Source organism: Alternaria burnsii, assembly GCF_013036055.1.
Source record: "Alternaria burnsii strain CBS107.38 chromosome Unknown 746, whole genome shotgun sequence".
Taxonomy (NCBI): Eukaryota; Fungi; Ascomycota; class Dothideomycetes; order Pleosporales; family Pleosporaceae; genus Alternaria; species Alternaria burnsii.
The window spans coordinates 2082625-2106181 of record NW_024066109.1 but is presented as its reverse complement, the minus strand read 5'-3'; the positions used below and the strand labels follow the sequence as shown (position 1 = coordinate 2106181).

The 23557-nt window shown below is 52.2% G+C and overlaps 7 protein-coding genes across 7 annotated transcripts; 5 read left to right on the top strand and 2 right to left on the bottom strand.

Moving 5' to 3' along the window:
• Window positions 1-1422: 1422 nt before the first annotated feature.
• GT037_003263 (arm repeat-containing protein) lies at window positions 1423-5172 on the top strand (the record flags this gene model as incomplete). The annotated part of the gene is made up of 5 exons (XM_038928310.1): window positions 1423-1644; window positions 1860-1880; window positions 2232-2650; window positions 2700-4113; window positions 4165-5172. 5 exons carry the CDS (start codon window positions 1423-1425, stop codon window positions 5170-5172), a joined length of 3084 nt encoding a protein of 1027 aa, XP_038789588.1.
• A 976-nt stretch (window positions 5173-6148) lies between these two features.
• On the top strand, window positions 6149-6518 carry GT037_003262 (uncharacterized protein; the record flags this gene model as incomplete). The annotated part of the gene is made up of 2 exons (XM_038928309.1): window positions 6149-6299; window positions 6364-6518. 2 exons carry the CDS (start codon window positions 6149-6151, stop codon window positions 6516-6518), a joined length of 306 nt encoding a protein of 101 aa, XP_038789587.1.
• Window positions 6519-7146: 628 nt separating this feature from the next.
• Window positions 7147-10223, top strand: GT037_003261 (uncharacterized protein; the record flags this gene model as incomplete). The annotated part of the gene is made up of 6 exons (XM_038928308.1): window positions 7147-7191; window positions 7253-8891; window positions 8936-9273; window positions 9668-9751; window positions 9848-10024; window positions 10077-10223. The coding sequence occupies 6 exons, from the start codon at window positions 7147-7149 to the stop codon at window positions 10221-10223; spliced, it is 2430 nt and encodes an 809-aa protein (XP_038789586.1).
• Window positions 10224-10567: 344 nt separating this feature from the next.
• On the bottom strand, window positions 10568-11979 carry GT037_003260 (dna repair protein rad57; the record flags this gene model as incomplete). The annotated part of the gene is made up of 2 exons (XM_038928307.1): window positions 10568-11558; window positions 11612-11979. The coding sequence occupies 2 exons, from the start codon at window positions 11977-11979 to the stop codon at window positions 10568-10570; spliced, it is 1359 nt and encodes a 452-aa protein (XP_038789585.1).
• A 1219-nt stretch (window positions 11980-13198) lies between these two features.
• GT037_003259 (carnitine acetyl transferas-like protein) lies at window positions 13199-15924 on the top strand (the record flags this gene model as incomplete). Its single annotated transcript, XM_038928306.1, has 2 exons — window positions 13199-13607; window positions 13724-15924. 2 exons carry the CDS (start codon window positions 13199-13201, stop codon window positions 15922-15924), a joined length of 2610 nt encoding a protein of 869 aa, XP_038789584.1.
• A 971-nt stretch (window positions 15925-16895) lies between these two features.
• Window positions 16896-20180, top strand: GT037_003258 (uncharacterized protein; the record flags this gene model as incomplete). Its single annotated transcript, XM_038928305.1, has 7 exons — window positions 16896-18841; window positions 18896-19289; window positions 19357-19617; window positions 19675-19755; window positions 19808-19837; window positions 19893-20015; window positions 20064-20180. 7 exons carry the CDS (start codon window positions 16896-16898, stop codon window positions 20178-20180), a joined length of 2952 nt encoding a protein of 983 aa, XP_038789583.1.
• A 502-nt stretch (window positions 20181-20682) lies between these two features.
• GT037_003257 (glycosyltransferase family 39 protein) lies at window positions 20683-23129 on the bottom strand (the record flags this gene model as incomplete). Its single annotated transcript, XM_038928304.1, has 5 exons — window positions 20683-21137; window positions 21188-22136; window positions 22182-22734; window positions 22785-22915; window positions 22995-23129. The coding sequence occupies 5 exons, from the start codon at window positions 23127-23129 to the stop codon at window positions 20683-20685; spliced, it is 2223 nt and encodes a 740-aa protein (XP_038789582.1).
• Between the last annotated feature and the right edge of the window lie 428 nt (window positions 23130-23557).

Here is a 23557-nt window from a genome sequence, read left to right as displayed (position 1 = left end):
TCGCATGTGTTACTTTGTTTCCGCCGATGGTTGCATACAGGCGCACCGCTTTAGCCGGTCCCACGGAGTCCACCCTGCATCCCTTACTGATTGGCAGATGCAAGGCGCGTGCGGGGAAATGCCTGGTTCTCAATTCTGAAACGAGAGCGGTCAGGACCTACCTAACCGCATTGGCTGCGTTGGAAAACGAGGCGCCTCATTCGAGAGGATCGTCATTGTCGTAAAGAGAATCATACATGGCGACCATGATGGATCAAACGGCTGAGCAAGCACTGGCTAGTACCGCCTGACCTCCAAGCACATTAGTATCTCCAGGCGACAGATAACAGCTTTGTTATGGTAAGATTCAATTCATGCTTCTGCACGACATGTCTACCATGCTGGCGCGGCATGCGTAGCGGCATGCGTCGGTGTTTGAGATGATCTATGCCCCGCCGGTCCTTCGGCCGTGGAAGCTACACTGCCCCTCCTTGTACTGTATTGCGGTACTACTCGGTGCTGCAACCTTGACTGGTTCAGCGACTTTCTGGGCGAAAAGCTGCCGGATGACGTGAGGGTATTGTGCACCGCCCGCCGGCATCTCCATCCCACTCCAGGGGCCTGGAACACGCTGTAGAGAAGCATTCAGAACCACGTTTGCCGCGCATATCGAGCTAGAGTGGGTCGGATTAAATAACGGAAGACTGTGACAGCTGCGCGGAGGTGTGTGAAAGGCTGGGACGACGCGCAGAAGGCGGGATGTAATGTACGATTAGCTGTTGGTTCCGAGGCAATGACTACAAGGCATTCCCAATCCTCAAGATGAGGTCCGCCTTTGGTGCTAGGTGCTTTTCTAGAGTAGGTGTGCATGTACAGTAGACGACTTGCGGGAGAACAGGAGGGTCCAAAACCTCAATTGGGCACAGTACGCGACAAGCAGATGCGCAATATGTGCGGAATCCCACCCAGCACTAGTTGAGCGCCACATCGTCCCCTGATCAGTGATGGACCCTGAGGTCTTGAGTTCAACGCTCCACTCCCGCTCCATCTATAGACTTGCTCTTTCGGTGCCTGAAGTTTGAACCGTTGGCCAGCACATCCAGGCTTTCTCAGACTGTCCTTACCCACGACTCGTGCTGTGCATAGGCCGTCAAGTGCGCGTTGCTGCGACCCGCTTCATAGCGACTTCCGTTCCTGCCTACGTACCGAGCCTCCAACAACGATTCCGTCCCAACCCTGTAAAACCAAGACCAGCGAGCAGCGAGGGTAGTAAGGGCCTTTGCCCTGTGTACGAATTATCTGTATGTAACTGCGCTTTGCGTGTGCTGCGACAAGTGGCTGCCGCTCTCAGGTGAAACCACACCGCCCGCCAATCCCCCACACCAGCTTCCTGCCGAGTCGCGCTGACCGAACTGGCAGTGTATTTCTAGTATTCTAGTCAGTATGGCCTACCAAGGCATAGGAGGAGGCAACGGCCTCAGATCTCCTCGCGAAGAGTCGTCGTTCCTTTCCCTGAATCGCGCCGCTCAGAACCAGAACGGCGACGGCCGCGCGACCCTGCAGCGACGCTTCACGACCAACAACATTCCCACCATGAGTACACCACTGTCGCCAATCGGGCAACAACGCAGACAGGCGGCAGAGCCGACCGAATTTACTACAGCGGTATGTGGGCACTCTCGTACAAGTAAGAGGCGGACGTCAAGTGTTGGCGCTCCGCGGCGCTTTGCACATCGGTACTCAGCAGCTGTCGCAACCATGTCGGAGAGACGTGAACCGGAATCATTCAGCTCTGCTGCTTGCTGAAGTTGCTTTCTGTCAGCTGCATATATGTGTATTCGCGGTGAACAAGAGTTTGGGCTAACGACCAATGCCAACAGACGTACCACAAGCTGCAAGTTGTAAGTCTACTTCACTACGTCTTCTATCGCCTCTCACTCGGTGCCCCTCATTCTCCACTGCAAGTAAGATTGCAATGGCCAAGGTCGCCTGACCAGGCGACGACGCGCAAATAGGCCAACAACTGTCTCTCGCCTTTGTTCCTCCTACACCACAACAAAAGTTCGCTGTCTCTGCAAAAAGCCTCATTGCTACTACCACGCCTGTACATCCCACGGTCTCGATTCGAGACTCTCAGTCCTTATCTACATTTTCATCTTTTCCCATTTGCGCTCAATTTACGTCAAGAGCGACACTGTTGCCTCACGACAAACCCTCTTGCCGGTCCGCGTGATCAGCTAACAGCTTGCTAGCTTGAGAGGAAACGGATCGAACACGAATATCTCAAAGAGGCGAAACGGCGCTTCGACGCTGAGATGGAGCTCCTCAACCTGCAAGCCCAGCACGGCGAGACTGACATCAACCGATTCTCAAACGATCACTACGGCGGACCTGCTCATAGCCAGCCCACTACACCGCCTGAGTACAGCGAGGTCAACGGCTTCCCGTCTGCACTATCGCGTCCGAACCGTTTCAGCATGTCCAGCATCAATCCGGCCATCACTACACGCAGCAGCCGCGCCAACTCCCAAGTCACTTCCCCTCCTGCCAACTTCCAGGGCAATGGTAATCTGCCTTCGCACTCGATGCCGGGATCTCGTCGTAACTCTGAGGAAGAGCACGATGACTTTGAGAACGACGACTTCACCCCTCTAAGTCCAGCTGCCCGCAAGTAAGTTCACCTGCCACGACTTCACCTTATGCAGAGCTGACTGAATTAGGAACAACCGCATGTCGATGCCCGTTACTAGAATGGACTATGGTAACCGCGGCGGTCTCCCAGATGTGACCTCTCTTCTAGGTCACATCGACACTGCGGGTTTCTTGTTTGGTGATGACGCTGCTGCCTCTCAAGACCACAAGGCGTTCCTTCAGATGGGCAACACAAAGGACGATTTTCCCGTCCTGGTCCGCCGCGATGGTACTGGCAATGGTACGAAACTCTCTGCGTCTTCCGCTGCACTTGATTTGGCCCTCTCACAATCCCCTGGCCCAGATGCTCAGTCTACTGGTTGGAACGGCTACCGTCACCGTCAGGCTCAACAGTCCCTTCCTGCTAACACATTCCGTAAAGCTTCCCAGATGGACGAATATGAGTCCGGCCGTCCCAACGGCAATGCCGAGAACACGCCTAAGAACAACCGTCGCTCGGTTGAGTTCAACTTCAGCCCCAAGAACAACGAGTCTAAGCGCTCTAGTTACACTGGTCCAACCAACGGTATGCCGAAGTTGACCCAGTCTTACTCAACCAACGATGTTCCGACCCTCAAGAACGGAGTCAACGGTGCCAACAGTATTGGTTTCACGCACTCACAGCAATTCCACAACCACAACGCTAGTCTGGGTCGTATCCCGTCAAATGTCCTGTCCAACCGTAGCAGCCGAGATCTCTCACTTGGCAACCGCGAGCCTGAGTATCGTTCTCCACAGTCAGGCCTGCACGCGAGTGCTGCTCCCTTCGGTCCAGCAATCACTTCAGGTGCTACCAACGGCAACAGTGGGCTTCCGTCAACTGTCGGTTCACCAACCATGTCGCAGTACTCTAGTGTTCAAGCTGCCAACCCAGGATACTATGGATATGGTATGAACATGCTCAACAGTGCTATGAACGGTCTCAATCTTGGAGCTGGAGCTGGCCCCGGACCTCAGTACGGTGGACCTCCTGCTTATGGCCCTAACGGCATGTACGGTGGTGGACAGCCACAGTACAACCCATACGCCACTTACGGACCAGGTGGTCGTGTGCAGGACAGTCAGGCTCGCGTCATCCAGAGCCGTCGTCTGCAGAACGATGCAAACAAGTACATGAACTACGATCTGAAGACCATGCCCCGCCACGAGATCTACAGTCTGTGCAAGGACCAGCACGGTTGTCGGTTCTTGCAGAAGAAGCTTGAGGAGCGCAATGCGGAGAACATTCAGATCATCTTTGACGAGACTGCCCCTCACGTTGTTGAACTCATGACTGACCCGTTCGGTAACTACCTTTGCCAGAAGTTGCTGGAGTACTGCAACGATGAGCAGCGCAACACTCTTGTTCGCAACGCTTCTCCTGCCATGGTTCAAATTGCATTCAACCAGCACGGCACTCGCGCCTTGCAGAAGATGATCGAGTTCATCTCCACCGACGAGCAGGTTTGTGATGATGGTCCAAGTTCCCCAACTCTTGAGCTAACCCTTTCTCAGACCCAGATGATCATCCGAGCATTGTCAGGACAAGTTGTGGACCTCATCCAGGATCTGAACGGCAACCACGTCATCCAAAAATGTTTGAACCACCTCAAGTCTGTGGAGGCTCAGTTCATCTTTGATGCTGTAGGCGAGAACTGCATCACCGTCGGCACCCATCGCCATGGTTGCTGTGTTCTTCAGCGCTGCATTGACCACGCTGTTGGCTTCCAGAAGGTCGACCTCATTCGCAAGATTACGGCTCATAGTTTCCATCTTGTACAGGATCCTTTCGGCAACTACGTGGTTCAGTACATCCTGGATCTCAACGATGCTGCCTTCACAACACCCATGTGTCAAGGCTTCCAGGGCAAGATTTGCGAATTGTCCAAGCAGAAGTTCAGTTCCAACGTTATCGAGAAGTGCATCCGCTGCGCTGAGCCACACGTCAAGGGTATGATGATCGAGGAGTTGCTTGATGTCGAGCAGCTTGAGCAGCTCATGCGCGACTCATACGGCAATTATGTTATTCAGACTGCACTCGAGTTTGCCCCTGCTGAGCTTTGCGTGCACCTCATTGAGGCTATGCGTCCAATTCTGCCTTCGATCCGCCAGACTCCTTATGGTCGTCGCATCATGAGCAAGGTTGGAGAGCGCGAGACTCGTCTGGCTGCGTACACGGGTGGGCGTACCTCTTCCGGTCAAGCCTCTCCCGGTGCTGCTCAGGGCTCTGAGCAAGGTGCAGTATTCAGTCAGGCCCTGCCACAGTATCAGCAAAACAGCGTCGCAGCTAGCTACCAAGGCGCCAGCGGTTCCTCTAGCTTCCAGACACCAATGTACACGGCCAACGCAAACTACGGCCCAAGCATCATTTCACCCCAGCCTCATCGTCAGCCTCACCGCCTGAGCAACCCCCACCACATGCACAACCCTATGCAGGACAACCGCCAGAATTACCAGGGTTACCAGAACCAGCATCAGTACGGTGTGGCTCAGACCAACGGCGGTAACGGCAGTTGGTTTTAGTTGAGCCAAGCGGTCGACGAGGTTATGACTTGACGAGCCACGGTCTGTCTAAAAACACATCACTACCCAACATTGTTACCAGTACATTACACTGGTGGTGGCGTTTGTGATGTTGATGGGTCGATCTTTCTTCTATCTATCGTTCTGTCTGTCGCATTGGGCGGATGGATCGATCTTGTATAGTACGACTACACGAGCATCATCGCGAAGCCCCGGCAGCATTCGGCATTCACACGGCGTACGGACATGATGGGCTACACGGCGTCTCTTCCTCTTTCACTGATTGTATTCTAACCCCTTCATTTTGCCCCATCGATTGCTTCCCATTCCATGACTTGTCTTCACGATACGGCACCTTGGTGCACTAAAAGGAACGTTTCAGCATGAGCACGAAAACGAACGAGCACGAGTACACTAGCACTGTCGCTGTATTGGCGGCCAACTTCCTCCTTTGCACCTTTGTAATGGCACTTGTCGTGAGCCTGGAGCTAGGTGGCAAGTCTAAGTAGACAATTGAACGATCATTATTCCAGAAGTTGCATAATATGGCGTGCGTGAAACGAGACAAACACTACACGAAGAGGTTCGTTGCTATCCAGTTGTAGTTTAACCTTACTGCCAATGAATCGTGGCGGAGATTGCATCGATGTGACGAGGGGCTCTGAGCGGCTGCCAGTTTGGTTGAACATGTGAGACTATGACGCGCTCCTTCCGCCTTCCGCATCCGGATCGACCACATGAAACAACCACCTTCCTCGTTGCTCCTAGGCACCTACAAACCACGCCCCGGTACGACCAACAAACCTTTTACGGTACCCGACAGTACTATATTGCGATAAGACGACTACCCGACGTCTGCGACGCTACAATCCACGCTCTCCCGGCTCTTCGCAACCGTCAGCCGACTACGAGCCACGAACCGCGACTCCACAAACTCCACAGCACAAGACTGCGCTACTTGGCAAAACCAGACACAATGCGCTTCGCCATCTTCTCCTTGCTTGTTGCACTCCTCGCTACCTTGGTCATGGCCGCCGCACCTCACCGCTCCGTCATCATCAGCTGGCCAAAGGACACACCCGACGAGGTTGTGGAGCAGAGCAAGGAGGCCATTAGACAGGCCAAGGGTAAGATGGGCTTTGTACACGCGTGCACGATTGCAGGAGGCCCGTACTAACAACAGTGCTTTAGGTGTCATTACCCACGAATACAACATCATCAAGGGCTTCGCTGCCCAGGCCCCTGCTTCCGCTCTCGAAATGGTGTCGACGTTGAGCGATGTGTACAAGTGCGAGATTGAGGAGGATGGCATTGTTACTACACAGAACGACAAGGTGGGGATCTGAGGTCATGACGGAGAGAGGGAAGGACAGAGAGCAAAGGGGATTCAAATTGACAAAGCCGTTTTTCTTTGATCATTCGCCCTCACGATGTATGAATGGAGTTTGCAAGAATGTTGGTTGTAAAGTGTATTGGTGCTTTTGCTTTTGCGGTTGCCATGTACAGTAGAGTTTGTATTGATTTGATGCATGTCTTTTGAGATCGTGATCAGATGGTGGAACCCTGCAGCGGCTCTTTCCCCGCGGATAGCAGCCCCTACGGACGTGCATTCGTCTCAGCACAACGGCGGCTTTATGCGCGTCATGTCCCGTCTGTCTCGAGGCCATTAGTGAATGTCACGTTGATGCCCCTCACTGTACGACCCATTCACGACGTTAGGGCCCGGTAGACGACGACTGACGACGTCGCCGCGGGAGTGTGCTGTATTTCGGCTTAGCGGTCGGATCACCCCCAACCTCACCGACGCGCGACACGTCCTCGAGCAAGGAACAGCCTGTGCTTGGTGGAGCACGTACTCTTCACCGCAACGCAAAAACGCGAACTCGAGATGCATGACTGCGACTCACTTTATTCCGACCGGATACTAGCATACACAAACCTACACGCGGGTACCAAGCCCCGCGATACACCACCATGGACGACTTCAAGCCCGAGCTACTGAAGGCTCTCCTCGACTGGGTGCGTCTCCATATGCATCCCACTATAGGCTCGAGTGGTATAGCTGACACTTCGCGTCCAGGTCAACACCTTCGACCTCCCCCACAGAATCACATCACTCACCCAGCTCGAGGACGGCCAGATACTCTGGCAGATCCTCGCCGACATTGACGCCGACTACTTTAACGAGTCTCTGCCCAATTTCGAAGAAAACCACCGCCGCCAATCAGACAATTGGATACCGCGATGGCAGAACCTCAAATACATCGAACGCACAACCTCGACGTACATACGCGAAGAATGCGAGCAGCTGCCCGTTCTCACCAAACGCATGATACCAGACCTAAAGGCCGGCGCGCGGGATGGATCCACAATGCTTGTTGCAAAGCTCACCATGGCCGTGCTGCTGGCCGCATGCTTCTCGCCACGGAGCAATCAGCGGATGCTACAAGTCATGCCAAAGCTAGGCCAAAAGACGGCCGAGACCATTGCTGAAGCCATACAAGAGATGCAGGCCTTGGATCAGCGCATGTCAGAATTAGGCGTCGATGCAGAGTTGACTTCAGATCCAGTTCCCACAGGGTATAGAACGCCCACACGAGCCATGTCTGGGCAACCGCCGCCCGCAGGGAACGAATTGGAGCAGGAGGCACAGCTATTCGAGGCAAACAAGGATAGACAAGCGCTGAAGGCCCAGGTTGGAAAGCTACTTGACGAGCTCAAGGTCTCAAGAGAACGGATAGCAAAGCTCGAGGAGGAAGTCGCCGAGGCAACTGCCTATCTCGACGTCCGAGCCGGCCAGGCACAACGAGCTCAATCAGACGATGTCGAAAACTTACGGAACGACCTGCTGCGCGACCGGCAATACATTGATCAGCTCGAACAAGACCTTGTGCACACGAGAGAAATTATGGAAAGCCAGAAGCGACGTCTTGATCGGTTGGAGGGCGAGGAAGGGTCCAAGCAGGACCTGCGTGATCAGCTACAACTCGTCAAGGCGGAGCGTGATGAGCTGAGCCAGAAGGCCAAAGCTAACGAGAACCTGAAAAAGAAGATCGAGTCTCTCACCAAGGAAACCAAGCAGCTCGAGACGCTCCGGGAAGACTACCAACAGGCTCGCGAACGATTAGCCCAGCTTGAACAAGTCGAGGAGCGTAACGACATCCTGCAGAACATCATCAAGGAGAACGGCCAGACGCTTGCCAATGGCGAGCAGGCCATCTTTGAAGAAAAGGGCAAGCGTACACGAGTCGAGCATGAGAACTTGCTTCTCATGAAGCAATTGGAACAGACCCGCGAACTACAGTACAAGGCAGAAGACGCCAAACAGGAGCTCGAAGAACGCATACGTGAACTAGAGTCATCGAATCACGCAGACCGTGGTGATAGCCTGGAGGACGAGCTCACACAAGACGAGCAAGATACTGAGGTGAAGCCAGTGTCTGATGGACGGGTGAGCGCAGACGCTATTGCTCTGCAACAGAGAGTGGATATCCTCAATGCTCGTCTCAAGTCGCTAGAAAGCGAAACTCTTAAGCAGATGCAAGAGAACCTCGGTTTACGGTCTGACATGATGGCGGAAAAGGACGAGAACAGCCAGAAACCCTTCCTGGAACAGAACGAAAAGCTAACGTCGGCTCAAATCGAGCTCGAGGAGCTCCGTCGCCGGTTGCGCGAGCAAGACCTACAAATGGCGGAACTTCGCAATGAGCTTAACAGGAGTACGTGTCGCAATAAATCTATGAGATTGTGCTAACTTTGCCAGAATCCGACATCGACGACGATACACGGTCAACTGCTATTCAAAAGGAACAAGAGCGCCTGCTAGTACTGCAAGAAAGGACCAACGACAGACTACGAGAGCTCGAGCTTGCGAATGCAGAAAAGTCAGGTCTTCTTCGAGCAGCGCTGCTCGACCGCCAAAACCTCCCGCCAGAGCTTCTCGAGCTTAAGAGGGTCGAGACTATACGGCAGATGCGTGAACGAATAGAGTCCGTCATTAAAGCACCACCAGAAGTACAACCACAAACGCTAGATACCACGAGTACGGAGATTGCGGAGACGGTATTGTCCGCCGAAGCAGCCCTAGAAAAGGCAAAGAAGGTAAGTGCCAGACAGGCATCTCATAGCAAGTCTTCTTCAGCATTCGATGCAGCGGTTTCGACAATGAAGAGACAGCTCGGGCCATCGTCCAATGCAGCTACTCTCGTCTCGCCGACTTCGCCGTACAAGAATCATCTAAGCAAGGATAAATCTATGTCGGAAATGTCTACTTCAACAGCTGGGACGGGGCAAACCACGTGGGGCCGCATGGCGCAGCTAGTCTCGCCAAAGCGGAGGACCAAGTCGACGATTCAATCGTCGAATGACTGTGTGGCAAGTTTGTCCTCGGCCTGGCTGCCTGAGTATACGCATACTTTTCACATTGACTTTTAAACCCCTTTTCTCTCATGTACTCTAATTTAATGCAATCACGCTTTTGCTAATAAGGACCCAGGACCTCCAAGACCAACTCACCACCTCTAGCAGCCTCCGCGAGCAGCTCGAAGTCGCGCGGAAGGAGACCTCTGAGAAGGGCTCGGTATGTCGCGTCCCCTCTATCTCGCGTTCAGCAGCCTGGCAACCATGGATATGGTAGTTTTGTGTTTTTTATTACAACAAATGCCAACAAACACAGGTCGAACTACAACAAGAAGTCGAAAACCTGCGACGCGAAAACGCCCTCGTAAAGAGCATGTGGTATGACATGAATCAACGCCTCCTTAGCAATACCGTTATCCTGCAAAGACGCAGCGAAGCACCCAAGGGCTGGCTCGGAAAGCAAAGAGCTGTTGTTGGTGGCGGAAGCGTCTTAGTACGTTAGCTCCCCTTGTTCCTTTGCACGGGCTCGTGTACCCTTCATCTAGCTAATGAGTCACAGGGCAGGAGGTAGCAGCAGCAGCAGCAGCAGCAGGAACAGGGACACGGTACTCGCCGTCGCCGAGCGGAGTCGCAACGGTAGGAGTGCCGCGTCCCCCAACGACGATGACGACAATGACTGGCTCCTCGGATAGCGTGCTCGTCTCTTTTCTCTTCATTACGCATTTTGTAGGCTCGGAGAATCGGGTTTGGTTCAGCATAGCGCAGGTTTGGTGGCATTTGTATTGCGTGAGGATGTATAGACGTATTGTCTTTTGTCACTTATACCCCCTTTTATTTATATGTGGTAGTAGTAGCTTCTAGCGAGAACAAAAAAAAATGAAAGACAAAGATACATGAGAGGTCTGAAGTATTGTTCTTTTTTTTTTCCTCCATTACTGGGATCGACATGTGTAACGAGGGACGTGAATCTGTGGAAAAGTAAGGTCTGGACTTTGTGCGACAAGGCTGGTTGTGTTGTATATGTATATATTGTTTATTATGTCTTTTCTTTTTTATCGACATGTCTGATTCCACTCTTTAGAATCTCAAACTCGACGCCTCTCCCTTCCGACGGCGGAGCCCAAGGCGCAAACACAACCTTGAACCAGCGTCGCCACTTGGATATATGGTTTTCCTCTGCGTCGTTCCACTGATCCTGGCCGTTGACGGTATGGATCAGAGGTCCTCTGCTGGCGAAGACGGGCGTCTTTTTAAGGACGATGCGACAGGCGAGTTGGTTTGTCCAAACGAGGCCGAGGGAAGGTGTTTTTTGCACGTGAGCTTGTTCGTATTGCGAGTCGCCCCAGCCGGTGAACCAGCGTTGTTGGTGGTCGAGAGCGAGGGGGTCGGGGGAGAGGACGAGGGTTTCAGCGGTTTGAGAGGCTGGCTCGATTGCGTGAGTCGTGTTGTCTGAATTGTCTCCTTGGCTGTTATTTGATGTTGCACGGACAGTGCCTTGGCTGTTGGTGGATGCTGTTCGTGAAGCAGTATTAGAGGATACAGCAGACGGCGCCTTTGTGAATCGGTCGGCAACCTGGTTGGCTACGACGATAGTTATGCCTTTTGTGCGCGCGAGTTCTCTTAGTAGTTCACCTAGCTGTACAAGCTGTGTGCCTCGTCTAGCCATAGCCGCAGCTCCATTCCCTGCACCCTGCTTCTCGAACTCAGCGCGGTAGTTGGCGGCCACAGAATCCAGGATGACAAGGCCGATGTCATGCTTCTCGATGGCTACGGGTAGCTGGTAGCGCAGTATGTGCTCCTGTGATTCGAGATCTGGGGTCTGTATGCTCAGCACGCGCGATAGTGAGGGCTTCTGGTCGGCGGGCAATGGAGCGAGGGCCGGGTGGGAGGATAGCAGCTGGGCGAGACGGGTGGTGGATAGTATTGCCTCGGTAGATATGTAGACTGCCGATTTGGCAAGACCTTGGGGAGGCGGTAATTGTGAGGCTAGCAGCAAGGTAAGGAGTAGTTGCGTTTTACCGGCACCACTAATGCAGTCAGTCAGTATAGTCTTGTTAAACAATACCCCATACTGACGTACCTCTCACCGGTAACCTCTACCAGGTACCCGCGCGGTATGCCTCCGCCCAAGGCAGCGTCGAGCTCTTGATCCAAGGTGCTTATACAAGTCCAGCCCTGTTCGGTCGTGTCCGGGTTACCCGATGCGGAAAGGAAAGAATTGCCGACTGCTTCCTCTCCGCCGAAACCCAGCTGGTGGTGTAGAGCAGCTATCACGGCATCTGCGAGTTTCCTCACCTCTGCGGCCGGCAGCTGGGCGCGTTTGGCAACGTCGGCCGCGTCAAGGGTGAGCAGGTCATTAGAGGTGATCAGGGCCTTGTCGAGCGAAGGCAGCAAATGGGTGTAGGGTTTCGCGTCGAAGTCAGGCAGCACCTGCAGCAGATCCGTCATGGGCCAAAGTGTCGCATTTGCGCGGCTCTGCGGATGGCACGCGCGAATCGGTTCCGGACTCGCCTTTTCGGTCAAATGTCACGGACGGAGAGGTTGGACAGACGTGGACCGTGGGGTGCTTGACGCGTGATGAAATGTGTTCGCGTATGTTCGAGAAGCTCTTGGCCGCTAATGCTATAGTGGGGGTCTTCCGTTTCTCCTATGGTCCGTGTCCTACGTCACACCCTGCTCCCCGCTTCTCCACACGTTGGCATACATCAGCCAACTCCCCCAATCCCAGCCCGCCCAGCACTAGGCCCAGACATCGACGCCTCAGGTTACTCTACGTAGAGCTCGTGAGCAATGACCGCATAGGCGCGCAGTATCCTCCAAGTAGCTACACAATAGTCCCATCCAACGCGAGTGCCTTGTAACCGTTGTCGTAGAACTGCCCAAGCATATTTCTCCGATTAACCGGACCACCTATGCGACGGTGGGTGTCCTTTATAAGTTCGCGCTACCGCCGACGCTTCCACTCGTCCGTAACATAGATAGCTGCTTTCTAACAGGCCCACTAGTACACCTCGGGAGCAGCCTTGCGCGCCTACCGTATCCTCACGACCGAGTCTCTCTGACATTTGCTGTGCTTCCACCACGGCTCATCTTTTCCGGTCCTACATCCTTGTCCCGCTGCATCTTGGAGAGCACAATAACGCCCATTGGAGTACAGTAAGTTGTTGCGCAAGAGTGTACATTGACTACAGCAGCGACAGCAGCTTCATTTAGCTTTCAGAACTGGACAAGACGTCAAACTATTCGCACCTCATTTAGGGCTTGACGCTACTGTGTAAGTTGCATTCTCCTTGCATGGGCCTTTCGTTGGTTCACCCCATCGGGTCATTCACCTCTCTGGTCTGCCATGGTCCGCGTCACGTTCCGGGTCAGCGGTCGGCTACCTGAGCGGCATACTTGCATCACCTTGTCTGTTTATTACAAAGCCTATCGCGCGTTTCACATGCCCAGTTGTCGTGTGGACCCGCCCCAGACATACTTTCCCCATTCGTCTCGAGTCTTATAAGAAGCTTCCCTTCCCAAGTACCTTGATGCCTCTTCGCGAACTTTGAGTACCCATGCCGGCCTACTGTCTTCAGGACTGTCACTATTTCTATCGCAGTGCCTTGCGGCATCTCAATATTGCCACCTCCATCTCTCCTCTCTACGCGTAACTGACACACTCGTCATGGCAGTCCGCACTTTTACCCAACCGTCGTCCCTTGAGGACACACTAGTCAAAGCATCCAAGATGTCTGGCTCAGAAGGCAACGATGCCACTCGCTCGTTGGAGAACGCAAAGAACAGCACACAGTCTCACTCTGCAGAGGCACAGGCACCGTTAGCAAGCCATACCAACCCAAACTCGAGACCAGGCATTACCTTCGCACACGAAGATAGTCTTCCGAAACTTCCCATCCCAGAGCTAGACAGTTCGTGTAAGAAATACATCGCTGCTCTCAAACCCTTGCAATCACCAAAGGAACACAGCGACACGGTTCATTCCGTAGAGGACTTCCTCAAGACAGATGGACCAGTGCTTCAGGAAAAGTTGAAGAAATACGCTAGTGGAAAGAACAACTACATCGAGCAGTTCTGTAAGTACATGCCTTGTATTTCAGACGACAGGAGTGAGCAGTATCAGAGGTGGTTTCGTGATTGATAGTTGAAAGTGTCATTCATATCCATGCATCATACGCTGACCTATCGCTAGGGTATGATTCATATCTGAATTTTGACAACCCGGTGGTACTTAATCTAAACCCATTTTTCTTACTGGAGGATGATCCCACCCCAGCTCGCAACAACCAGGTCACTCGCGCAGCCTCATTAGTGGTCTCGGCACTGTCGTTTGTCAGAGCTGTTCGTCTAGAAGAACTACCGCCTGACACCATCCGCGGCCAACCGTTGTGCATGTACCAATACTCAAGACTGTTTGGTACTGCTAGGATACCCACCGAGCATGGATGCCAGATCGGTCAAGACCCCACGTCCAAGCATATCGTCGTCATGTGCTATGGCCAGTTCTATTGGTTCGATGTTCTGGATGATAACAACGACCTGATCATGACAGAAAAGGATATTGCGCTCAACCTCCAAGTTATTGTAGAAGACGCACAGGAGATACCGATTCAGGATGCTGCCAAAGGAGCACTAGGTGTGCTCAGTACGGAGAACCGAAAGGTCTGGGCAGGTCTCCGCGATGTGTTGCACAGGGAGGAAGGTTCAAACAACTCTGACTGTCTCAACATCGTCGACTCGGCACTTTTCGTCTTATGTTTGGATTACACCGAGCCACAAACAGGTGCCGATCTCTGTATGAATATGCTTTGCGGTACGAGCAAGATTGAGCGCGGTGTTCAGGTGGGGACATGCACCAATCGCTGGTATGACAAGCTGCAAATTATTGTTTGCAAAAACGGAAGTGCTGGAATCAACTTTGAACACACCGGTGTGGACGGTCATACAGTGCTGAGATTTGCATCCGACGTATACACAGATACTATCCTCCGATTTGCCAGGACTATCAACGGTAGTGCACCAAGTCTGTGGGCTTCTTCGAGCCCTGATCCCGCGAAGCGCGACCCAGATAGCTTCGGCGACGTACAAACAACACCCCATAAGCTTGAGTGGGACATGTTGCCGGAACTTAGCACAGCACTTCGTTTTGCCGAGACGCGCCTGGCAGATCTTATCCAACAGAACGAGTTTGCGACCCTAGAGTTTCCTCACTATGGAAAGAACTTCATGACTTCGATGGGTTTCTCTCCTGATGCTTTTGTTCAGATGGCCTTCCAGGCAGCGTACTATGGTTTATATGGACGGATAGAGTGCGTATATGAGCCCGCCATGACCAAGATCTACTACCATGGACGTACGGAAGCCATTCGGTCCGTGACGGAAGAGTCAGTCGACTTTTTGACAACATTCTGGGGCGAGAACCCCGCAACGCAAAAGATCGAGGCACTCCGAAAGGCTTGCCAGAAGCACACTGAGAACACAAAGATCTGTTCCAAAGCCCAAGGTCCTGACCGACATCTTTACGCCCTATACTGCATTTGGCAGCGTGCCATCGACGAGTCAAACGACACAGCTAGCAGTGATGGCTGGGACTCTACGCGACCATCTAGCGCTGATGCATCGGGTGTAGGATCACCCAACCGCAACTCAGTACTATCGGAGAACGACTCCATCTCCAGCTCACCACCACCAGCGCCAATGCAACACTCAATGCCCGCCCTCTTCGCCGACAGTGGCTGGGACAAGATCAACCAAACCATTCTCTCTACCTCAAATTGCGGCAACCCTTCACTCCGTCAATTCGGTTTCGGCCCAACATCCGCCGACGGATTTGGCATCGGTTATATCATCAAAGACGGCAGCATCTCCATTTGCGCCTCATCCAAGCACCGCCAAACTTCGCGCTACATTGACGCGCTCGAATCTTACTTCTTGGAGATTCGCAAACTCCTCCGTCAAATCAAACGCCGCGGTACCTCAGCCGATAAAACCGCAACCCGTGCCCGCGAAGCAGAAGACAGACCCCTGGCCAGCCGTCTCAAGAGCAGAGGCAGAATTATTCTAGGAGACGGCGGCAAGCAACAGACGCCCGCAGAGAGTATAGTAGACGATGACGACGACGACGGTCTTGGTGGATGTAGGACTCCCCCTTCCCCTCCTTCCCTTCTTTCCCTTGATGAAGTCTCGAGCCATGCTTCTTGTTCCTCTTCTCCTTCTACACCTCCTTTCCCAAGAATAGGCGGTTTACCGCCTACGCCTCCTCACTCTCCTCCTTTTAAACCCATGACGCCTGTTTTGATGAGTTCGCCGCATAAGCCTATTCCAGTTGTCAAGACAGTCAAGGCGAGGAAGGTGCCGCAGTCGGCGCGGAAACCAATCTTTTATTCGTCTTAATGTTTTGTTTTTCTCTTTACCTCATTTTATCGTCTTATCATTTTCTCAACACGAGTCATTGTCGAGAGCATGGGCAGCATTGCAAGAGACTTCATTCCCCATCACCACTTCGTTCTACCCACAAACCTCCCTTCCATCTGTTTCATTTTGGCTGATTCTTGGTTTTCTTCCGCAATTATAGATGGCTTCTTCGATGCGGGAATGCTTCGTCAGGCACTCAACGCCAATCGAGCGCAGAACGAACCCGTCGAGCGCGACGTGATACGCAGGAATATTGGGCGGAGGTTGAGACTAGCTGAGTACTGAGGTACTGAGGGCTGAGTAATTTTGGCTTCATGAGAAGAGTGGAAAGAGGAAAGCCGAGAGACGGCGGCTGGGCTGGTCATGTCGGGACCAAGGTCCTAGACAGGAGGACGCGACACAGCGGAGGTTTGGAAGTGAAGTGGATATGTATGTAATGGATGTGAAATTACATGTAGGATTATAAAGTCCAGCGCAATGTCACATTCATTCATGTCGAACCTTGAGGTATACTCAATATGCCACCGCGATCGCAGTCCTGCTCGTGGCTACAGCAACAATAAGCCTGTCGGGTCATTGTTCCCAACATCAACGATACCTTCGTACAGCTCAGCATCCTCTGCTTCACTCTTAAGCCCTCTCGGTACCGATTTGCGAGGACAAGGCTGTCACGTCAGATTGTCGGCGCCTAAAAGCGTGGCGCAGCTGTGCAACCCTCCTACGTCATTCTTCACCGGTCAACAACGATGTTAACACTGCCTCAATTTCTCTATATAAGAGACTCTCTGCCTTAGTTGCACATCTCGCGACTCATCAGTTGCCTGACTGACATTTTTTTCGTGCCACAGGGCATCGCGAACTATTATGCTCCAGCCCTTCTACCTGTACATTTACCTCTCTGGAGACCTTCATATTGTAACTCAATATACCAACTTAGGGCACCCGTCAGAATGAGCCCCAAAGCTTTACCAGAAAGCGAACAGAGTGTGACAAGTAGTACTGTCGACTCCTACCGGAGCAATCAGCACCCACCGCTGTGGTTAGCCACAAAAAATGGGAGGGAAGATGAAGTGGAGTTACAGCTTAGTATGGATGGATGGGACAAAACCATGATAGACCCAGATGGCAGGACAGCGCTGTGGTGGGCCGTATCGATCGGAAAAGCAAGGTTAGTTGAATTGCTGCTTGCGAAGCGGAAATTCAACATAAGCGATAGACCTAGTGGTCATTTTAAACTGTTGCATGAGGCTGTACTGTCCAAGAACATCGCTATAACTCGACTCCTGCTTGACCAAGATGGGCTGGATGTGAACGTCCGTAGAAAGAGTCGACGGGGAGCGACACCGCTACATTTGGCCACGACTCAAGGCCTGGAAGAGATGGTGAAACTACTGCTTGCACATCCTGGCGTTGATGTGAATGCTCGAGATGATAGCGGTGGAACTCCACTACATGTAGCTGCGGACAAGGGTTCTACGAAGATACTAGTGCTATTGCTTGCACGTCTTGGCATCGACGTAAACTCTCAAGATCGTAGTAATGAAACTCCACTACATGTAGCTGTGAGGCGGGGTCATATCGAGATAGTCAAGCTATTGCTTGCACGAGCCGACATCGATTTAGCCCCACGCAAGTCGCCTCGTTCAACTCCACTTTACCTAGCCGCGAGAAACGGGCATGAAGATTTGGTAGACGTTTTACTACATACACCAGGATCGGAGACCATGTTAGGTCATGGTCAGGGCAGTCACCGTGGCTCACCACTACATGCAGCTGCAGAGCATGGTCACAGAAGTGCGGTGAAGCTGTTACTTGCGCATAACGACACTGATCCAGGTTCACGGGACGAGGATGATGCAACTCCACTGCATCTGGCTGCGGAAAGAGGGCACAAAGGTGTGGTAGACGAACTTCTGACTACTCCTAATATAGAGGCCATTGTGAATCTTCGAGATAAGGACGGTCAAACGCCACTGCATAGAGCAGCGATTCGTGGACATGACGAGTGTGTCATTGCGCTTATGGATTGTGCAGATGTGAATGTTCAAGACCAAGACCTCTGCACTCCTCTATCTATAGCCGTACAAGAAGAACATCATAAGGTGGTGGAATGCCTGCTCAAAAAGCCTGGAATTCTCGTACATGAGCCAGACCAGGATCAATTTACACCGCTGCACATAGCCCTGGACATGCGCAACGAAAGCATTGTAAGGCAACTTCTAAACGGTTCCGGCTTCGGCAAGACCCCAAAAGACATACCCAGAGGTCTGCTATCTTGTGCCACTCAAACAGGCAACATCCCGATGTTAAAGCTGTTGTTGGAACGTCTTGAACCCAATGTTGTCGCCGCGAACATCAATGCCCTGGACGAAAACGAACAAACGTGGCTGTGGTCAGCTGCAAAACGGCGAGACAACGGTGTGATGGAATTGCTCATTGCAAAGGATGTGGTGACCTTGCGTCTACTAGTTCAGAAAGGGGAAGCAATTTTAGTGGGGGTCTTATTAGAGGCTGGCTACAATGTCGATACCAGAGACCATCTCGGTCGCTCGGCCCTACACACCGCAACAATACTTGGACACTTCGACATAGCGAAGAACTTGGTATCGTTTGGTGCGAGTGTCGATTGTAAAGATGAGCGAGGTAATACAGCATTACGCCTAGCAATAAAACGAAAACGCTGCAACATAATCGACATGCTCCTTGAGAGTTCTGCAGACACGACTGGGGTCACGACAGATGAGTGGCTTGATTCGTATGACAGAAAAATACCAGACGCTGTACATCTGGAGCAAGAGCCGAGTGGAAAGAAGACTATGAGTTTCATTGAAGCAGCGGTGATTCCAGATACGATCAGGCAGATGCATAACGCACCAAAGACAGAGACTCGTCTCATGTAAGTCATACGGCTGATTTTAAATGAAGTAATGAGCTTACAGAATCATGCAAGACTGCTGGCCAACGAATTGCCTTGGACAAATGGCCAACTACATCCCTGCATCATGCCAATACGGCCAAACATGCTAGAGACATCCGTCTCAAGTCCTTCCAGAAGTGGTAAGGTTCGTTTCTCGGTCGCAATTTGGTTCCCTGCTGGCTTCGACAAGACGAACAAAAATCACTTCAAGGTGCCTGATCGAGGCACTTGTAGAATCACATGGAGCACATCATCAACCTCAAATGCAAATGATAGAGCAGGGCGTAGATCAACGGATTACTTCAGCATGCTTTCTAGCGGCAGCATTCCTAAGGATGGGCTCGATTTCTTTGCACAATTTCTATCCCACCTGCGAGAGGTGTGGTTGCAAACCTGTGACCTAGCTGAGCAGCATTTGACTGAATGTGTGAGTGGGCAACTACAACGACTCTGTCACGTCATTCTATTTCTAGTATGGCTAATTGTATCTACAGCGCATCAGTCAACTCAAGGAAGAAGGCAATGACCGTGACCTTATATTTCGGCTCGCACAAAACGCGCGAACATGGGCTGATCTTCGTAAAATATTGAAGGAACAAACGAAGACTGCTCAAAACTTTGCTTCGAACTACTCTTCTCGCTACAATGGAAACCAAGGCTCCGATGAGGTGGATATGCTGCTATCTGATTTCACGACTACAATAGGTGGGCGACTCGACGCGCTCGATCAGACCGTAAGAGATCTGCTGCAGCTGGTATGTTCCCTCGACCAGATTTTCAAATGGCTTTCCCCGTTAGCTCATTTTACAAAGGAATTCGCCTGGGTATCGATAAACGATGTTCATAGGTCGATCAGTATTGCTACAAGCACGAAGCGCCTGAGCTGGATAACGGTATGAGGTCCTCGCTGTTGTAGCAACTAGACGAGGCTACTTACACTTACAGTTCATCTTTCTCCCTGCAATGTTTACATCGGTGAGTCAATGCGGACCTGCGCGAACTTGATGTAGATTGATGATGCTGTTTTCAGAGCCTGTTTGGCATGAACGTCGATATCTTGAAAGACAACCCCGACTGGCGCTGGTTCTTCCTCGCCGGAAGCATTTGTCTGGTCTCCACCATATGTGCTTGGCTCATTTTCAAGTACTGTCCGGTGAGTTAGTTGTCCGGCGTCGTCCGATAACGCTGATAGACCTGATAGATTGAATCATGGATCGAGAGAGAGGTGGGACAGAAGATACGACGCGTTGCGAAGGTTTCCGTACAAGTTGCTGCTGAACGAAAAGGACTAAAGGAGCCGCAGAAACTACCTTCCTAAGTAGATCGAGAGACGTTTTCAACACGTTTTCATTCTTTTTCCCCAGCGTCTGAAGGCTTTCACTTTCGCAAGCATGCGGCCATTCTGTTATCGTCCCGTAATTTTAGCTGTCTTAAGCACTCTACACTGTGCTTGTGATCTAGAAAAATCAATACTACAAAGCAGTTTTATTCGAGACGTCTATATCGACCAAACGTGGCAATCCATTTTCAACAAGAACACACATGTAGACAACAGCCGCCGAGCAGAGGGAAGTAGAATGCATCATCACATTGATCTTTTAAAATGTCTAGAGTTATATCATCCACCAAAGAGAGACTCCACCCTAGGAACACCTTCGCTAGCCCTTGCCTTGAAAAAATCTTTGATGCATGCCTTCACCAGCCTGATATCCATAACCCTAGATACCTCTGTTTCACCAAAAGAAGCCCGATGCAAAAGAAGATGTTGTTACAAAAAAGAGCAAACGTCCTTTTTGCTCTCAAAATAGAGCAGAGAGAGTTTAATCGGTGATCCTCCAGCTCTCGAACCACTTGAGGTGTTTCCATTGGCTGCTAGGTCCAACCATACCGAAGGAGATGGCCCTGAACAGCCAGTACAGGAAGATGGTAGCAAGGTACAGTACAGCAAAGATGCCCCACTGTACCTGCTTGTTCAACTTCCTTGTGGTGAAGTCCAAGCAGAAGCCCATGACGATGATGGCAAACCACAAAGCGGGATAGTAGTGGTGCACATATGTGACACGGCCCATGGCGACGAACGGTGCGTAGTGTAGAGCCCAGCCAATGATGGGATAGATACCGGCGTAGTGGAACAAGTCAATGTCCGATTGCTTCAAGTCATTGTATCCACGTTGCCAGCGGACGACATAAAAGAGGAGAAGAAGACCGAAAATGCCTAGCGAGGCAGTGCTTCCCCAGTAGACCAAGGGGTTACCTAGGAGGAAATACTTGACGACTGTGGTTATGTTAATAACGGAACTAGGGCAAAGTGAGGTGCATGCTTACTGTCATCGTTCCAGCCGCACATGCGGAGACCGACATGGAGGATGGGCCATTGCCAGAAACTGGAGGCGAGGTCGTCTTGCTTGTCGGGGTCAGGCACAAGTGCGTTGTTAGATGTCATCATAGCAACATTAAGATGGATAAAGTCCTGGAGGAAGGGAGACTTGTAGTCACCAGGGTTGCCTGGCGGCAGTTTCTCGTTGGTGTGGCTTTCAATGTTCCAATGGGTGTAAACATCGCGAGGGTTGTTCTTCTTGACACAGGTTGTCTCAATCTGCTTAAAACCCCACTGAGGTAGGTTGACATTGCCAGCGCGGAGGTAGCAGCCCAGATCCTTGTGCTTCAGACGGAAAGCGGTAGTAAGCGTCCGGAGCTTGGAGTAGTCCCTCGAAGCAGCGTCGCGTACGACCTCAACAACCCAATGGTCCTTGGTGTCACCAACAGTTGTGTTACCATAGCAAGAAACTTCCCAATCACTCTTTGTAACAGGGGCAGCGACTTGGTGCGAGTGGAGGTTACGGCCAGTCTGGGCGTGGATCAGACGAATAACGTCACCGTTGCCAGGGTAGCGGAGCTCCTCCTCAGGCTTGTACTCGACCTCGTGGCGGTTGGGGTAGAAGAACCAGTCGTTGTTGGCATCCTTGTGGTGGTAGCAAGTGATCTGCTGCTGGGTAGAGCCCTCGGGGTATGTCTGGACGTGAGAGTGGAGCAGTCCGCCTCCGTATCCCATGTTCTTCAACGTGGTGCGGGAACCGTATGCGATTTCGAGAGGGCTGTTCTTGCCAACCTCAGTTCCTCGCAGGTTGGCTTGGAAGAGAGAGCTCATTTGCGCATCACCAGGACCGCTGTTTTCGAGAATGATGAAGTGGAGGTAGAAGGAGAACATGTAGACGGCGAGGGGGATGAGGATCAGGCTGAAAACGCGGAAAGCGAGATGCGTGGCTAGCTCGATCTGTACACGTTAGTTTGATAGCAGGCGATGGGTAATCTCACGTACCTTGGGCATCTTCAGGTCACCGAATTTGCGCCAGAGGTCCTCAATGGTGTACAATCCGACGAGAGCTGTGACGAAGAATCCAACCCACTTGACACTGCATACACAACCAATCGAAACTCCGGTAAGCATCAGCCACAGACCCCACTCAGGAGAGAATGGATCATGTTGCTGGCGGTGGAACTTGGACCAGCAGAAGACGGTAGTGAAGGTGAAGCATAGTAGCATAGAGTCAAGGAGGATAAAACGGCTGATAGTGGTGTACGAGTTCTCACAGAGAACGGCCAGGGTGACGAACCATACGGTCGGACGGCGGAAGTTCAATTCTTTGGCGGTAAAGTAGGCCAGGGGAACGCAAACAGCACCAAAAGCCGAGTTGAAGAGGCGCATGAAGGTGTAGTTCAGCTCCGGGGGGTACGTTTCTCCGGACTTGAACTCGAACGAGCCATTGTATCCTGCGAGGTATCCGGACAAACCGACGAGCATCTTTCCGAGCGGTGGGTGGACATCGAAGTAGAACTCGCGCTTGAGGTAGTGTGAACCGAACTTGCCAAAGCTGCACCAAGTCAGAACTAGTCATGTATGCGTCGGAGTTGATGGACTTACTGGGCTTCGTCCCAAGTGACGATTGGCGAGAGGCCAATCTTGTACATGCGTGTGAAGAAGGCGAAGAAGGTGAATATAAGAGGTGCCCAGATGAATTCGTAGTCGTCCAGGAATGAGATGACGCTGAAAGGCTGCGGTTTGGTTAGCAACGAGTCCCTGCAGCCACCAGAATATTGACAGCTCTGATGCGGCTTGTACAAGACGGCGTACCTTGTCCTTTGACTTCTCCCTCTCTTGTGCCAGTGCAGCGATTGGCGCTGCGGCCTGTGATGGCGCGGCTACATTTCTCCTCCGCAGCTCCTCTGCTTGTGCATCGGCGCCCGTCGTGTGCGCAGTCGATGCCATGGTGATGGGCGGTGGCTGTGTCCCTGGTTGTCTCCCGATATTATTGCGACGTCGTGAAGAAGGTGGAAGGGATTCGTGGCTTGAGGCTGGATTTGGTAGTGAACGGTTGGTCGGTACCACGGAGCTTGAGCGACTACGCGATGCAGTCGGTCGGTTGGTCGCAACACGACTCGAGAGAAGGGAATCAATTAAAAGTGGCCGTGGGCCGTAGAAGAGAAGCCCAAAGCAAGTGAAGGCATAAAAGGGAAGCTCACGGGGTGGGAGCAATGGAAGAATCTCCTGCGCTGCGAGATCGAGGAGGTGGGCTGTTCCCGAATTAGACTACAGTACGAGCAAAGGAAGCTAGAGCCCGGCCGCCGCATCAGGGCACGGGAGAAGCGACACCTGTTCACATCCGTCACGTGAAGCCCACTATTCCATTCATCTGG